The sequence below is a fragment of the Triturus cristatus genome, chromosome 9 (genome assembly GCF_964204655.1).
Source record: "Triturus cristatus chromosome 9, aTriCri1.1, whole genome shotgun sequence".
Classification (NCBI taxonomy): domain Eukaryota; kingdom Metazoa; phylum Chordata; class Amphibia; order Caudata; family Salamandridae; genus Triturus; species Triturus cristatus.
In genome coordinates, this window is record NC_140592.1 from 419,164,212 (window position 1) to 419,181,295 (window position 17,084).

The window sequence follows — 17,084 nt, forward strand, 5'->3', positions numbered from 1 at the left end:
TATGCAATGTTGTTGTAAGGTCCGTACATACGCGATGCTGGGGGACGGTGCTGGGGTACGGTGCGTCCAAGTACAGGGCTGGGGTACGGTGCTTACAAGTACGGGGCTGGGGTACGGTGCTGGGGTACGGTGCGTACAAGTACGGGGCTGGGGTACGGCGTGTCCAAGTACGGGGCTGGGGTACGGGGCTGTAGTACGGGGCTGGGGTACGGTGCATATAAGTATGGGGCTGGGGTACGGCACGTCCAAGTACAGGTCTGGGGTACGGGGCTGGGGTACGGTGCTGGGGTATGGTGCATACAAGTACGTGGCTGGGGTACAGCGCGTCCAAGTACGGGGCTGGGGTACGGTGCATACAAGTACGGGGCTGTGGTACGGGGCTGGGGTACGGGGCTGGAGTACGGTGCGTACAAGTACAGGGCTTGGGTACGGCACGTCCATGTTCGGGGCTGGGGTACGGTGCTGGGGTACGGTGCGTACAAGTACGGGGCTGGGGTACGGAGCTGGGGTACAGTGCGTCCAAGTACGGGGCTAGTGTACGGTGTTGGGGTATGGTACGTACAAGTACGGGGCTGGGGTACAGTGCTGGGGTACGGTGCGTACAAGTACGGGGCCGGGGTACAGCGCGTCCAAGTACAGGGCTGGGGTACGGTGCTGGGATACGGTGAGTCCAAGTACGGGGCTGGAGTACAGGGCTGGGGTACGGCGCGTACAAGTACGGGGCTGGGGTACAGTGCGGACATGGGGGGTACAGTGCTGACATACGCGGGGGGAGGGGGGCGCTGTACGACTCGTATTACGGGCACAAGTTTACCCGGATACGAGTGGTTCGCTCCGTACGGGACGTTTTCCATGCGCTTGTGTATTCGGAAGGGCGGTACAGATCGTACTACTTGCGCGCTCGGACTTCAGTTTTACAATTTGTACGTAAAACTGTCCGGCTCCGTCTCGTACACCTTTTCCCGAAGCGATTCGTATGTATTTTTCACGTACGAATCGTACTTCACCGGTGGGACTGGCCTTGTATGATTCGTTCGTAAAAATATACGGATACGAGTCGTACAGGAATTTTATTTACCCTATCGATTCGGCACCTATATGTATTCGTTATTAATTTTTAAATATGTTTAATATTTATATCTATAATTGTTTTAATTATATGTATTATTTACTTATTTTTACATTATTATTAATACATTTGAAAAAACTATATTTTTAACATCGATATTTTTGACAACTATATTTTTCTTCTCGATATTTTTATACTTACCTTTATGTAGATAGGACTTTGATATTGATATTACTATTGATATTGATATTTGATATTTTTGACTTCGATATTTCTGTGTCGATATTTTTGGAGGTCGTTTTTCTGTATGTCCATATTTAGTCAGACATTCAAAGAGCTTAGCTAAGAAATTAGAGCTTTCTGACTTATTTGACTCACTCAATGAGCTGGTCAGAGAGCACTTGTCTTGAGTTAAGAAACGCTTCCTATCTGTGGTACAGGCAGAGAGAGAAGCCAGTGAGCCCCTGAAACCTTTGGTACATGCCTATGTATTACTAAAAATTACTCCACTGAGAGAACCCTATTTAATTGATTAACAAATCCCTATCACCACTTCCTCCTGACGAGGTTCAGACTTAATCTGTTAGATTCTGTGCTGGTGGAATCTCAGGGGTTGTGTAAGGCAAAAGACTTGGGCCCCTGCTGCTGTGACAATTTCTCCACTCAAGATTCTTTGTAATTCATGATGATTTGTGACTATTATCATTGTATCCGCAAATGTTTTTTATTACCGTTAATAAAAGATAAAGGTTTCTTGAATGTTAGACCTGCACTGGCATATTTGCAGGTGCTGAATAATTCATGGGAATGTTTCAACATTGCTAGTTTCTTAATTGCGGCTGTCAGGAAAAAGAAAAAACGGCTTCCCTGGTAATGTGCACATCTGATTCTTACACGTTTAGTAATATTTTATCTTGATGTTTTGTGATATATGTTTTGTTCTATTGTGATGATCTAGAGTAAGACTTTTTAGATATTTATATTCACAATATTGTGTGTCCTTTTTGGTTTTAGTTAACCAAATAAAGTATTTTGATTGACTGACTGGCATATACATATGATTGCACTTTTTGAAGCACTATCACACTTTCCTCTGTTTAATGTATTTACATATGATTTGAACTTTAAAGCATTGTTTGATAATTAAGTAGCACTCTTGCACCTTCAATTACATGCTCCAGACTAGGATCTAAATTATGGATGAAGAGTGAAGGCGTTTGAGCAGCGGAAAAGTTGTTTTTAAGCTGAATTTATTGAATCGTATGCACTTTATTGTTTCTTAGACAAAGCTCAAGGGAGTTTCCTTTTGTCGACAATTCAGTGAATTAGGATAGCCTTTTGTGTTTTAAATATGGTGCTAGAAGCATTAAGAATGCTTATTGTATATAATATGGACCTAAGTATGCATTGCTGTTGCACTGTGTATAATCTATGATTGGGTTCAGATTGCTGCCAGGGGCTACATTGTTATGGTTTGTATAAAAACAGTTTTCTGTCCTTTTATTATAAATCAATTGGTGTACCTTTGTTTTTCTGCTCAATAGAAATAAAGTTAAAAAAGAAAATTAAGAATGCTCCAAAAATAAGTATGTCATTGCCCATATATGATTAACACTCTACTACTTACCAATATATGTTTCTTTCAATTGATGTGTGTTGGACTTGGCCCTTTTTGGCTAAAGTGCCCTAAAATATTTGCTTTCCCCCTAGACGTTTTTTCTGACATGGTGTTGCCAACTTAGATGCTTTGGGCACGTTGCCACTGCTGATCAGTGTCAAAGTGCATGTGCTCCCTGTATAAAGTGTAATGGTAATTGGTTGTCCATGATTGGTATGTTTGCCTTACTAGTAAAGTCCCTAGTAAAGTGCACTATGTGTGCCAGGGCTGGTAATGCAACTGCTACTAGTGGGCCTGCAGCACTAATTGTGCCACCCACACCAGAGGGAACTCAGGTCTGCCAGTGCAACACTTGTGCACAGTTCGTTACACTGCCATGTTGTTCTGACAAGTGCACCCACTTGCCAGACCTTACCCTTCCCTCTCTAAGCACATCAGACACCCCTATGGTAGGTCTAAGGTTCCCCCTGGGCATGGTGCACTGCATGTGAAAGGTAGGACATGTACTAATGTGTGTACCATGTCCTGACAGTGAAATAATATCCATTTCGTTTTTCACTGTGGAAAGGCCATCTTGCCCATAGGATAGAATGGGGAGTCTGTGTAATATGTTTTCCAGCCTATCTTCCCAAGGGCTTAAGATGGAGATGTGAAGTTTAGTGTGTCTGAACTCACAATGTAATAACACATCTTTTTTATGAAAGTGGTTTTTGCATTGTGTGTTTAGAAGCCACTCTTTTAGAAGTGGCTGGGTTTTTGTGCTCTAACATTCCTGTGTGTCTCTGCCTGGTTGTGAATTGACTGTCTGGATTTGAAAGTGATAGGATCTGGGGAATGTCTTGACCCAGGGGATGAGGTGAGACAGCAACAGGCTGACCTGCATCTGGAGTGTAGGGGGAGGAGTAGCCCATGCAGGTGAAGAGGCCTGGGTTGCTACCATAAAACAATTGTCCCATCTACCGCTGAGTGATTGAGAATCCAGACCCCCACTAATCAAAGGAAGAAGGTGCCACTGGCAGGGAGGCACTCAGAACTGGTTTGAACAGGGGTCGGTGCCCTTCTGAACACAAATACTTCAAAGACATTTAGGGGTAAAACTATGAGAGCTGACGCCCCTGAACATTGGAGAAATGGATTGATCAAGATTGAACAAGACTGAAGCTACTTCGTGGTCAAGAGGAACCTTTGCCAAGGAAAAAACAGCTGAAGAGACTGAAGGAAAGAACTGGCCCTTGCTGTGTGTTCTGGGGCTAGCCTGCAGTTTGCTGCTTTAACCAAGGAGAGGCTAAAAGGGACTTTGCTGTGTGCTGTGTCCCCCTGCTTGAAATGATTGCTGTGTGCTGTTTCCAGAAGTAACTTATCCCCAAGGGCCCGAGGTAAGCTGGCTCCCTGTCGAGGAAACTCAGGAACACAAACATTTCCAGAAGAGTCTCAGTGACGCTGGGTGCATGTGCTTTTTGCAGCCTGAGACCCTCGTAAGGATTACCCTGTGATCGTGGGCACCTGGAGTCCAGGAGAGTCTCAGCGACGCTGTGTGTGTGTGCTTTTTGCAGACTGAGACCCTTGTAAGAATTGCCCTGTGATTGTGAGCACCTGGAGTTCAAGCGAGTCTCAGCAACGCTGTATGCGTGTGCTTTGTGCAGCCTGAGACCCTTGTGAGGATTGCCTTGTTATCGTGCACACCCGGAGTCCAAGTAAGTCTCAGCAACACTGTGTGCATGTGCTTTGTGCAGCCTGAGACCTTCGTGAGGATTGCCTTGTTATCATGTACCCGGAGTCCAAGTGAGTCTCATCAACGCTGTGTGTGTGTGCTTTGTGCAGCCTGAGACCTTCGTGAGGATTGCTTTGTTACTGTGCACACCTGGAGTCCAAGTGAGTCTCAGTGATGCTGTGTGCGTGTGCTTTGTGCAGCCTCAGACCTTCGGGAGGATTGCCTTGTTATCGTGCACCCGGAGTTCAAGCGAGTCTCAGCAATGCTGTGTGCATGTGCTTTGTGCAGCCTGAGACCTTCGTGAGGAGTACCCTGTGATCCTGCACCCGAAGCTCAAGTGAGTCTCAGCGACGCTGTGAGTGTGTGCCCTGCTGCAGCCCGAGATCTTCGTAGCATCAGCGGCCTGGACCGGCAGCCTCAGAGGAGTTGAGCCGCCGGCCCGAGCCCGCCAGTGCTAGAGTGGGACCTCAAACTAACCTCATCAAGGAAGGGCCTGAGTCCCACTGTCCGGAATTCACAAAGATTGCATCAGAGGCCCAAGTCGCTGGAAGAGGAGAGGAGAGCGATGTCGCACCCCCAGGTAATGTGTGTCGACGCCGGGGTCGTGGTGCGGGCTCGGAGGGAGACATTCTCGGCCTCTCCCATTCCTGCAGCACGAGCCTCTGCTTCGGCTCATATCGCAGCCCGTACTTGCCAAAGTAGTGGTAGTCCTGGGGCCGGAGTGCAGAGCTGCACTTTTTGTTTACACCATACTCATGTGGGGGCAACTGTTGACAGAGGCTGACTGCGAGTCAGCACGAGTGGCGGAGAACCACCAAAGGCACCGTGATCAGTGCTGGAGTGTATTACGCATTGCATTATTTCTGCATAGCGAACTACCTGATTGTCGTATTACACATTGCATTATTTCTGCATAACGAACTACCTGATTAGTGAATTACGCATTGCATTATTTCTGCATAACGATGTACCTGATTGTTGCGTTATGCATTGCATTCTTTTTACATTGCAAAGTGCCTGATTCTAGCATTACGGACTGCATAGCATTGCATTAAGACTGCAGTAGAACGTTTAGAAGTGCTCTTTAATATCACCAGAACTTACAAGGACTGGCTGGCATAACAACCGGCCAGGAGAATATTACAAATACGCATATGTTGGACTTATATTGTGTGGTCTTATCGTATATCTTTTTATATAAATTTATATTCATTTTTATGAAACTCTTGTGGAGTCCATTTGTGGTGTCATCATTGGGTTGCTGTGAGCGTGGTTACAAATACCTTACACATTTGCCTTGAAGATAAGCCTGGCGTCTCGTGTCAAGCTACCGAGGGGGTGAGCTGGGGCTTTCTGAGAAAGTGTCCTTCCTTTCCCTGACGTGGAAACAAGGGTCTCTATTTGGCCTAAGGTACCTACATCAGCCAACCAGGGATCCCAGGTCTAAATATGTGTGTTTGTCCACTGCATGCTAGGCAAAATACACAAGGGTCCAGGGCTTTAAATGGACAGGCACCGTCAGTTACTGAGTACCCGCACTTCTTTAATTTGAAAGGGAGAAAGAGCAGTTGTACTTCCCAGCACTGCTGTGATACATATAAAGGAAGAAAACGGGCACGTCTCAGGTGCAAACAGGTACTCTTAATAGTGAGTACCTGCTCTTTTATATTTCCATCTAAAGCACTGCAAGAGTCAATTCCATATCATCAGAACTACAGAACATGAAGTGTGCCCAAGGCATCATGTGTGCTGATCTTTATTATTACTCACAATGACTGTGAACCCGAATTTGCTTTTGAGTATTAATTAAGGCTATTTTCTTGGCAGCAAAGGTCCAGGAGGAGATCGACAATGTGATTGGTGAGAACCGTACTCCAACCTTTGAAGACAGAGGGAAGATGCCATTCACCAAAGCTGTGATTGCCGAGATCCTGCGATGCAGTGATACCATTCCAATGGGAGCTACTCACGCTGTGACACGTGATACTCCATTTAGGGAGTTTGTCTTACCTAAGGTACCTGCCACTTTTATGTATATGTAAAACCTCCTCCCACTCTGCAAAAGCTTGTTTAGGATAATAACAACACATGAACCTTGATTTTTTGACAATCATGAAAACGTTTAATTTTTGGTTTCAAATCCATCTTTAAATTACCTTCCAACATAAGCAAAATGTATTTGTCTTTGGTTCCTGCGTTTTTTGTTGGAGTGGTTACATAATAAAAGCATAGCATCAAATAGGTAAGTCAGCCAGGCAAACGCAATTTGCAAGAATTCCTGAATTAATGGAAAAATGGAAAAACAAATGTGCAGGAGCAGAGCGGGGGGGGGCGCTCGTTTAGGTCCCTGGCCCCAGCCCTACTCTATTCCAATCGCGGCGCGCAGCACACAAGATCATTGGGCATTCAGAGATCAGATCAAAACCTGACTGTTTTCATCCATCTAGCACACAATGTGTGGGCCTGCTGTGCTCTTGTCCCCTGGGCTTTTAGAAACAGATAATATCTGGCTGTCATTCCATCTGGCTAGCAACACTTGTCACCGTGGCCACCTGTCCTCGAGCGCTGGGACTCCCCGCTGTTGGGGCAGCCATGCGCTATACAAGCACCTCTAACATAACATAACAGAAGCAACCTGTCCAGAAATGCAAATAATATATTGCTGATTTTTATGTAATCTCTCTTAATATAGAAAGAACGAGATTTCACAATAATTTTCCTCAATTGATTCCTGATAACAGTTGTAAGCTGCTTTATTATAATGGTCTACAATATATATTCACCTGACTATGGCAAGTTTTCTTTATAATTTCAAGAGATAGTACTCCGAACACAGTTGCTTTTCCACATGCTTTCCCTTTCCATAACTATGAGTGTTATCTGTTTTCGTGTTGCTACTTTGTAAAAGCACTATGTAATTCTTCAGAAAAGAAGGAGACTACCGGTAGTTAAACGCAAGCTGTTTATTAGCTGAAACAAAGAACGAGCTGTTAGTAGCGGCACAGTCTGTCTCCAACTCTCCACTCTCAACTACCCTACATGTGGAATCATCAAATACCCATGCCAAGGTTCCACCATGAGCTTGAGTCTGCGTGCACATACATAGATCACAACATGGCTCTTTCCTTTTGCAAAAGTGCTTTTCTTTGATATACATTCAAACAAATATAATGTACAGAAGGTTATACAAATCAATATCACCTACATACAGAAAGTAATTCAAATAGATACACATTACACCTACTACAAAACACCCCAAGGTGCCCCGAAAAGAAAGTTACTAGATAACTATTATAATAGTAAAAAACAATAAAGATTTGGAAAATCAAAAACCTAAACAATTGATAGTGATAAAATTAATGTGAGTCAAAAGATCATAAAAATCAAACTTGAAGCATTTTCTAAACTAGACATTACCTCTGAACCTTACAGGTACCTTAATTTAGCTCTTTCTACGTCTCAGACCAAGGTCTTGTTCTGGACTGGCTTAAATAACATTTTGGCCATGTGAACCTGCATCCCCTGTGCTCTTCACTAACCTTGATTCAAGAACCAAAAGCCTTTCTTCTTCCAACTTGTTTTTAGCAATCTCCACTCTCACCAAACTTTTACTGTTTCACCATTGGCCACCTACTACTTTCACACTACTAACTTTCACCTTTGTGACCATGACAGGAACACCAAACCTGGTTGTCCCTTTAGACACATGTATAGGTTTACACACACTAACCATATCACCAAACTTGAAATTGGAGAGAGGCATTGTTCCATGACAGTCGAGCCCTTACGCACAAAGGAGGAAGAAGATTTATGGGGCACTACACCGCCCGAAAAGAGATTTATGACCCATGAAAACATTGACACAGGAGGCCATATTTCTTGCTACTTAAAAGTCACATAAGTTTGCAAATCACAACCCTGATGAAGTCCATAGAGGATGACATTTGTTGGCTGGACGGACTGGAAAATTTCATGCATTGAAAAATCGATAAAAGTTGGATACTAGATGCATTCTTAAGACTCCTGACAACTGAATCTCACTTCTTGTTCATCATTGTTATATTTTTTTTAATTGGATTGCCTGAATTTGGGCCAGAAAAAAAACAATATAGTGGACGCTCTTTTCTAATTGTGGTGTAAATTGAATTGTTGTGGCTTCTAGACAGCAGGGCCATGAAAAGTTGAGCGTAGGATCAAGGATGTACAACAGTGGTGCCTATACTGCTTTGGCTTATTTTTTTTGTATGTTTAAAATTCAATGGCATAACACTGTTTCGATCATCAAAATATTTTTTTTGTTTTCGGTGCAGTCTGGAAACTCTTTCCCTGGCATTGTCATCTGATCTTTGTTCTTGTCCATACCTCACAAATGTATTCATCTATGCAGGGCAAAAACAAGTGGAAGCTCTTTCCCCAGGCAATAGCTCGAAAGGAGAGACCCCTGTTGCAACATGAGGAGCAGATTAATCAAACCAAAGCATACTTTTCACTGCATTGGCGATTACACACATTAGCAATTGCCCATTATATTCACTCCCCCAACACCGCGTGCATTTGCTCAACAAGACCATTCATTTAGGGACGGTATAAAGAACTCTCAAGATACTTTATGCCACTCACACCCAGGATCATTTTCCACTATTCTGGAACAAACTGGACCCCATTGTTCGAGACCAATGTAGCCCGAAATCCCTCCTTCAGAAAAACTTCTTTCATAAATTCCAAAACTACTGTAGATGTTTCCTCACCTACAAACCTCACTTCGGGCCATTTACTGTAGTAGTTCATCATGACTTGGGAAAATCCAGGTGCTGGCTAATAAGTAGAATGGTCCTACGATGTCAATGCCTATTTTTTCCAAAGTTCCAGTGGGTAATTCAATGGGACACAAGGGAGGAGTTCTTAATTTCATTGACTTTCCACAGCTGGAACAAATCACACATTCTTTGACTACTTGATCTATTTTGCGGTTCATTGCCGACCACCAGAAATACAACCTCTCATACCTTTTAGTCATTATAGCCCCTAAGTGACCATCATGGGCACCCACAATGATGGTTTGTCTCAAAGCAATAGGAGGAAGAAACTTGTCAGCCTTTAATAGTAGTCCATCCTCCAGAGATAGTCCCTCTACTACCTTGACAAAAGTTTTAAAGTCAAAATCAAGTTTTCTTTTCTTTGGCCAACCTGTCTCAATATATTTCATGACCAGGCCAAACGTGTAATCTTCTTTCAGCACCTTCTGCCAATCCTGCTCCTAAAAAGCTCCAACTAAAGGTAAATTAATTTATGCCACAATGCAATTCTCCTTGTTGTTCCCGTAACTAAATTCCTTATCATCCTTGACACTATCTGAAGAACATGATAAAAAATCAGCACAATCATTTTTCACACCAGGAATGTATTCTGGTGCAAAGTAGAAATGCAACAATTTAGTCGAGAGACATGTGATGCGTGGTGTAAAACCTTTGGAATTCTTTCCACTCAACTCAAGATATATAGCACGGGTTTGTGATCGGTCTGCATGACAAAGCGTTTACCCCACACTTAGTTCCTAAATTTCATGACAGCCCACCAACAGACTAACAATTCCATTTTGATCACATAGTATTGTTTGTCCATCAAAACTCTTAATGCATATCTAATAGTCTTTATTTGGGAGTTTTTTTAACTGGCTGAGCACAGCACCCTACCCCAAATTGCTTGCGTCAAAAGTAAGGACACACTGCAGCTCTGTGTTGTAATTATTTAAGACTCTGGGCGAGGTCAATTGTTCTTTCACCCACTCGAATACTTCTTGACACTCCTTGCTCCACTCTAACACAACTCCTCTCCTGACCATACTGGACAATGTTTTCAATTTGGTTGCATAATTTTGCACAAAGCTAGAATAAAATTCACATAAGGCAAGTAATTACTTTAAACTAGGTTTATCTACTGGTGGCTTGGCCTGAATAATACTGTTCACTTGGTCAGGTTTAGGTTCAACTCCCTGACGGGCAATTAGGTGTCCCAAATATTACACTTTGTCCATCAGAAAAGCACACTCATCTCTTCTGAATACAAGCCCTTGTGTTAGAAATCTGTTTAACACTTCATTCGGGATCTTGTCATGAGATAGGCTGTATGGGGCATAGATCAAAACATCCTGGAATATAGAAATTCCATTTATATCCTTAAGCATGTTAACCATAACTCCCTTGAATACCGAGGCTGCCGGAGTCAACCCAAACAGCATGCGGCAGTACTGGTACGTACCAAAAGGGGATACAACAGCTAAAAGATGCTTAGACTCATCATCCAATTCTATCTGGTGATAGGCTAAAGCTAAATTCAGCTTGGAAAAAACTTTAGCCTCCTTCAATCCTGCCAACAGTTCTGTGATGTTGGGCAACAGATGTGAGTCTGCCCATATTTCTCGGTTTAAACAGTGAAGATCCACACACACCCTCAGTTCCCCACTGTTTGCGAGCCACTACTAAGCTTTGAGAACCACAGTGAGGATTCAACTGGTTCATTTATACCCCTTTTGCATAGCATGTCCAGTCCCTTTTTAAAATCATTGGAAATGCTAAAAGGCATACTTCTGTGCTTATGCTTGACTGGCCTGGTCGCCTCCTTTATAATGATTTTGTGTTTGTATCTCAATATCTTGCCCAGCTCACCAGAGAAAACATACAGGTACTTGTTCATAATATTTTCTAGCTCTGGATCATCTCTAATGTCTAATACCTGCTCTTCAGTACCAGGTTTCAAAATAATGCCAAAGAGCCCCTGGTGAAACCAACCCAGAATATTAAGGCCCTTGTTTGCTACATACACTCTGCCTGCTATCCTTCTACCGTCTAAAATATCATCAATGTAACCACAAAGGCGAATGCTGCAGCCTTCATAGGACACAGATTTTCGATCAGGGGAAATAATATTCTGTTGGGCCACACCTTTTCCAACAGCTCTCTGGTAGCCATAGTTATACCTGCCCTAGAATCCACCAGCATGTTACCATTTAATTTCCTACTAAAATTTCAAAATAAGGATCAATGCATTAACTGTGGTCCTCAATCTTTGTCATCTGTCTTCACCACCTGAACCATGTCCCTCAAATCTCTTCCAATACTTTCTTCATCATTGAGTACACCTTCATTAGTAATGCATTTTATCCTAGACCTGTGACTTTGGCATATCTTGGCAAAATGTCCCCGTTTGTTGCATATCCTACATACCACAATTTTCACGGGACATTGTATTCCATCTTTATGATGCATATGATTTCCAAAGCTGAAACACACATCCTGCTGGGAGAAAAAAGATTTAGGTTTGTCCAGCTGTTTTTTTGTCTTTTTAGAGTTTGTTCACATTTTTGTTCACCACACTCACCTGCTCAGCACTCTTGCAATCCAGTTCCTTTGCTAATACTTGAGAAGTTTGTATACTTTTTGCCATTTTGATTGTTGTCTCTAAAAATGGATTTCCCAGGGATAATATCTGCAAAATACTCAAATTGGCAATCCGCCACCAGCCTTCTGACTGTCGCTATGTATGTATCTACTTCTTCTACTGCCTGCTGGACTCTTTTGAAAAACATATGTCTAACAACCACTAAGCTGGGTTGAACATCAAACCTATCCTGTAATTTTTGCACCATATCCTGGTTTTCATCCAACTCTTCCTCCCCTACTACTATTTCTTCATCAGGAAAATGTTTCAAAAAAGCTCTGCCCTCAATGCCTAACAAGCGTAACATAAGGTATTTTTTCCTTTCTGGTTGAAAATGTAGAGCTCCAATGGCACCCAAGTATGTTTCAAAGGCTTCAAACCATTATTTTCAGGCTACTGGTGGATCACCTGGTGTTTGTAGAAATGGTTTGGAGAGCATACAGCTTGAATTTTTTCCAAACCTGGATTAAACTGAAATAGATACTGACATTAAAAAATGTATGGTTTAAGATCAACTTGAACTGCAGTAGAATTACCCAATTCCCTTTTCTTTAGTGACACCCCCTGTATGAAAATAAATACATTTGTACTGGTCAACCACACACACTAGCCTAACGCTGAAGGACTGACACTAGTCATATGGCTGATAGACGAGGAAATGTAATTGTGGTAAAGCTTCTAGTCAATCAAAACATCACAGGAACAGCGTTCCACTGAGTTGCAACAAATATAGTTGGAAGTGTGCCAAGTGCCAGCAAGAATATTCCTTTGTTTAAAATAACCACAACAAGCAATGTATCTGTGCGAATCACAGATGCTGTGACCTTTTTTAATATTAGCCTCAGTAGTGCTGAAATACATGCATGGTGTGGGTGTTAGCAAGTGCCAATTCAGTAAGTGAACAGCTGCTCAAGTGATACGCATAATCGGAAGTAAGCTGTGAATGTAACCAAGACCACTCCTTCTTTGCAGCCTGAAACTCCCAGAATAACACTGTGATGTGCCTGACAGCTGCCACTGACTCTGCAGCACATTACACAGGACTGGACACTCACTGACAGTTACACTTGCATGCCTCAGGTCCCCTGTTACACTGGATTTCCCTATTCAAAATTCTCGCTCCACATTCACACTGTGAGTCTCCACGCTACGGTTAAAACTTCTAAATGCATATCACCACCACAACCGGTGCTGCATTCCAGAGGTCTTTGTCTGCATTCTACCACCTTCACAACGCCCTCTTGCTCTGACTTACTGACCGCAAATATGTAAAAACGCTGCACAATGCGGAAAGATTGTTCCCCATGCCCCGCTATGCAGTCATGCCCGGTACAAAACCTGGGTTTGGACGCCCCCTCAGGAATCAATTTAAGTCCTTAACCACTCCTTCTGTAGTCCGTGAGTCAGTGTTAAGGGTTCACTTCCACTTGTTGCCAAGAAAAACCTGTGATACTTCACAAACAAAGGAGACTACAAGTAGGTATCTGTAAGCTGTTTATTAGCTATAACAACGAGCTCTTAGTAGCGGTGCAGTCCATCTCCAACTCTCCATTCTTAACCACCCTACATGTGGAACTTTCACATAACAATTCTAAGGTTCCACAAGTAGCGCGAGGCCTCGTGCACAGACATAGATCAATACATTCTCATTTTCTTCTGAAGATTATTTATTGATTTTATCTCAGAGTAAAATTTCTCATACTTTGAGGTCCTCTTCTGAGTCCAGGGAAAGTTGTGCATTCCTTTATAAACTTTCTTAGGACCATTACAAGGCAGTTTTCAGTCCAATTTTGCCCTCTACCCTTTGGAGTGGCTTTATTTGGGACACTGGGAATTCTGTGTGGGATTAAAATATTGCTCATTAAGGGATTTTGAGTAAAAACCTGTGGGAATTGTTGTTTCTTCTCCATTTATCATATGGTCTTGAACAGAACTTCTCCCAGAGATATTGACAGCTTATGGCAGCTGAAGTCCCAGGGTGAAGACTAGAGATGCAGATCTGCATTGATACATTGGATCACATTATTTTGATGGAGTTGAAAAATCCAGTTATTTGCCACAATGGGATTGCCAAAGAACCGGAGTGCAGATATCACTAGTTTAATTAGATTTGTTGTATAAACTCCTAGATGATTGTAGACCTTGTCTCGCAGAAACATTCAGAGAAAGTGAGTAACGATTCCTTGAATCCTGTAAGTTGTAACCACTCTACAAGTGTTTTTTCATCTAAAATTCAACATAAGAATAACATGCAGTTTTTCCTGTGAGTACCACAAGGTCATGGTTTGACTGGACTAATTCTGACTCCTTAATGATGACACAAAAGGATAGCACCTCTGAACTGATAATTCAATACACAGTACACCACCACCGCCAGCAGGACCGAAGAAACCGGCAGCCATGGTAAGGTCCACGGCCCCTAGCATCCTCTTCTGGAGGCTACACACACCCCATGCTCTTACGACTGTGTGGCCCAGCAGTCAGTGTTACCACCAAAACCAGTAGGACACCAGTAACCGACATCCGTGGGGAGGACCACAGACCCCAGCATCCACTCCTGGAAGCAACACGCACTAAGCACTCTTAAGCGCTGCATGTTCCCGCGGTCAGTGTTACTGCCACCACCAACAGGATGCCAGGAACTGGCAGCTGGGGAGGACAGTGACCCCCAGCATCCTCTCCAGGAGGCCATGCCTACCTTGCGATCTCAGCGCTGCATTGCCCCGTGGCATGGGACGCGCCCAGGCAAAGCCCAAGCCAAGGGCGGGCCCTTCCATGCCCATCGCGGCCCAGAGGTGGCTGGGCTAAGCCACCCCCTTGGTTTTCAGGCTTAAGGTGATGGGATTGAAAAGTGGATACCACCACCAAGCACCAATATAGGTACTGTTGCCCTTGACCTTCTTCCTTTTAATAACATAGCAGGTGAAACAGCCAAAAAGCAGTAGGACTCACACAGTCCCTCTGAAGGGATTACTTCTAATAGACCTGCCTATCGCAGTTTTGGATGATACTGCTTACCTTTGTAGAATGGGCAAACGGAAGGCCAAGGGCAGTCTAAAATTGGGCTTCTAAGCAAGTTGAAAGGTCTGCAGCAAACTGTGTGGTGAACGATATAGATACCCTAATTGAAGAAGCCTACTAAGTGTTCAGAATAAGCCATTTAAAGCATGCTAGAAAGTGGCAGACATTTTTTTGAAAAGGATCATTCTGAAAAATATCCGGGTCAAGCTCCCAGCCCCTAGCGATACTGCTATGTGCTCAGTGCATTCCAGCAACACAAGTAACAGGAAGCAGCTGGAGCCCATCCCCCTCACCCCCTGGAACTGGTCACACAAACCCTAACGTCGAGGTAAGAGTAGCCCCGGATATTGTATGCACAAATCAGTTAGACCCTCTTGTTGCTAGCACTGAAGTTACTATCAGCAGGAACCCCAGTGAGATTGTAGTTGCCCCCATGAGGCAGAGACGAAGAGGAGGAAGGGGAATAATTTAACAAAAGCAGACACCAGTACCCTTCATAGTGAATTGAGTGAGCTTAAAAAAACTGTTAATGAATTAACTCTAGAGGTACTTTCTCTGAGAATGACTGTGGGGTCTCTCATAGATCAGCTTAGCAGAATAAGCTCAAGCACAAATAGAGTGAGGCAAATGGGCAATATTACTTACCAGCAAAGTAATGATTGGGTGGGCAAGGGTGATGGAAATAGTAGCTCAGGGATTGTTACACAATCTATAATTTTAGCCCCCCGAAAACAACAGAAATTCACATATCCACCAGCAGCATTTAAAAAAACAAATCCCCCAGGCCCTAATTGAGGGGAGGCTGCAGGCAAGAGCACTACATTCTGTAATCCATACGAAGGTCAGCAGAATCAGGGCAGATTTTGCAATCAAGGTGGGATGCAAGGGAAAAAACTTTCTGGGGGTAGGACTACCCACTGCAAAGGCTCCGATATGGGTGCCAGGTTTGAATCAATTTCACAAAAGTTCACACACTGACGGTGAAATCCCCAGGTCGTGGAGGAGGGCCAGTTACTGCAAATTGTCTAGAGGGGCTAGAAATAGAGTGTTCATGACAAGTGTACCTAAACTGACATGTGCTTCAGGAGAAAAAAACAACGTTTTTATCAATAAAGACATCCACTGGATAAGACTGGTGAGGCAATGTCGTTAGATCATAAGATCAAACATAATAACTGTAACACGCTGCTCTATAGATAAGGGATCAGATTACATCATACTCGATCTGGCTGGCCGAGATATAGCGGATGGTCTAGTCAAGGTGGACCTGCGTACCTCACCACCTAAGGGTTCTCTGATCCAGTTTAAATATTCCCTACCAAACCATATCTTGGAAACCGATCTAAAGCATGGGAGACAAACAGATGATAACCACGATAAAACTCTCAAGGGTCAGGCTGACATTCGCAGGGACTGCTTCCTGACTGTGTCACAAAGAATTCACCAAAGGAAGGCTATTATTCTTTTACACCAACTGAATTAGTACAGCCAGCTTGGTTAAATATGAATAATGACGCGGAGGACAGTCTCATACCTTGATGATCACATCACCAACTACCACGACTTGTTTGACTAGCCAAGAGGAAAGGCAAACTCCCTCAAACCCTGAGCCAACTAAGAAACTCAGACTATTGTCCTGGAATCTAGCCAGTCTCAGATTTAAGATTGTCTGTGAAGCGTGGGGAAAGTTTGTGGATAGTTATGACATATGAATTTTTCACGAGACTTGGCCCACTGATAAAGTTTTTAGAGTGGTTTTACTAATTGTAGTGTTGAAGCTGTACCGTCCAAAAAGGGTCGTCCTTCAGGTGGTCTTATCATCTGGACCAAAATTAACCTTGGGGTCCGCATTATAAAGTATGATATAAAATCCACTAATTGAGTGGCCTTGAGCATCCAAGGAATCACTACCAACAGATCAGTGCTCCTTGTAAACATCTACAACAGATTTCCCTCCCAACATCATGACTCCCCCACAATTCTTGTCCTAGATGAGTTCTTGGAAAGGGAAGGGCATCACATAACATAGTTCTTGCGGGGGACTATAACACAACCTTTGAGCCCCTTGAAGTAACTATGAATGTCACCGACGAAGAGGATATTGAATCGGGCCTCCCACATCTAAGTGAGGTAAAGCAAGCTAAGAACGTGAAGTTAGCATCTCAAGTTGACTCTCTAACCCTTAAATATGGGCTGAGGGCCTGTAATGGGTGTTCTAACTCTTACCA

General features: G+C 43.4%; 1 protein-coding gene across 1 annotated transcript in view; it reads left to right on the forward strand.

Annotated features, from left to right (window-relative positions):
- LOC146798079 (cytochrome P450 2G1-like) overlaps nt 1–17,084 on the forward strand; it is a 1,093,105-nt gene that overhangs the window by 887,781 nt on the left and 188,240 nt on the right. Inside the window, exon 7 of the mRNA XM_085625292.1 lies at nt 6,226–6,413. Within this exon, the coding sequence (XP_085481418.1) occupies nt 6,226–6,413 (188 nt within the window). The remainder of the gene's footprint in view (nt 1–6,225; nt 6,414–17,084) is intronic.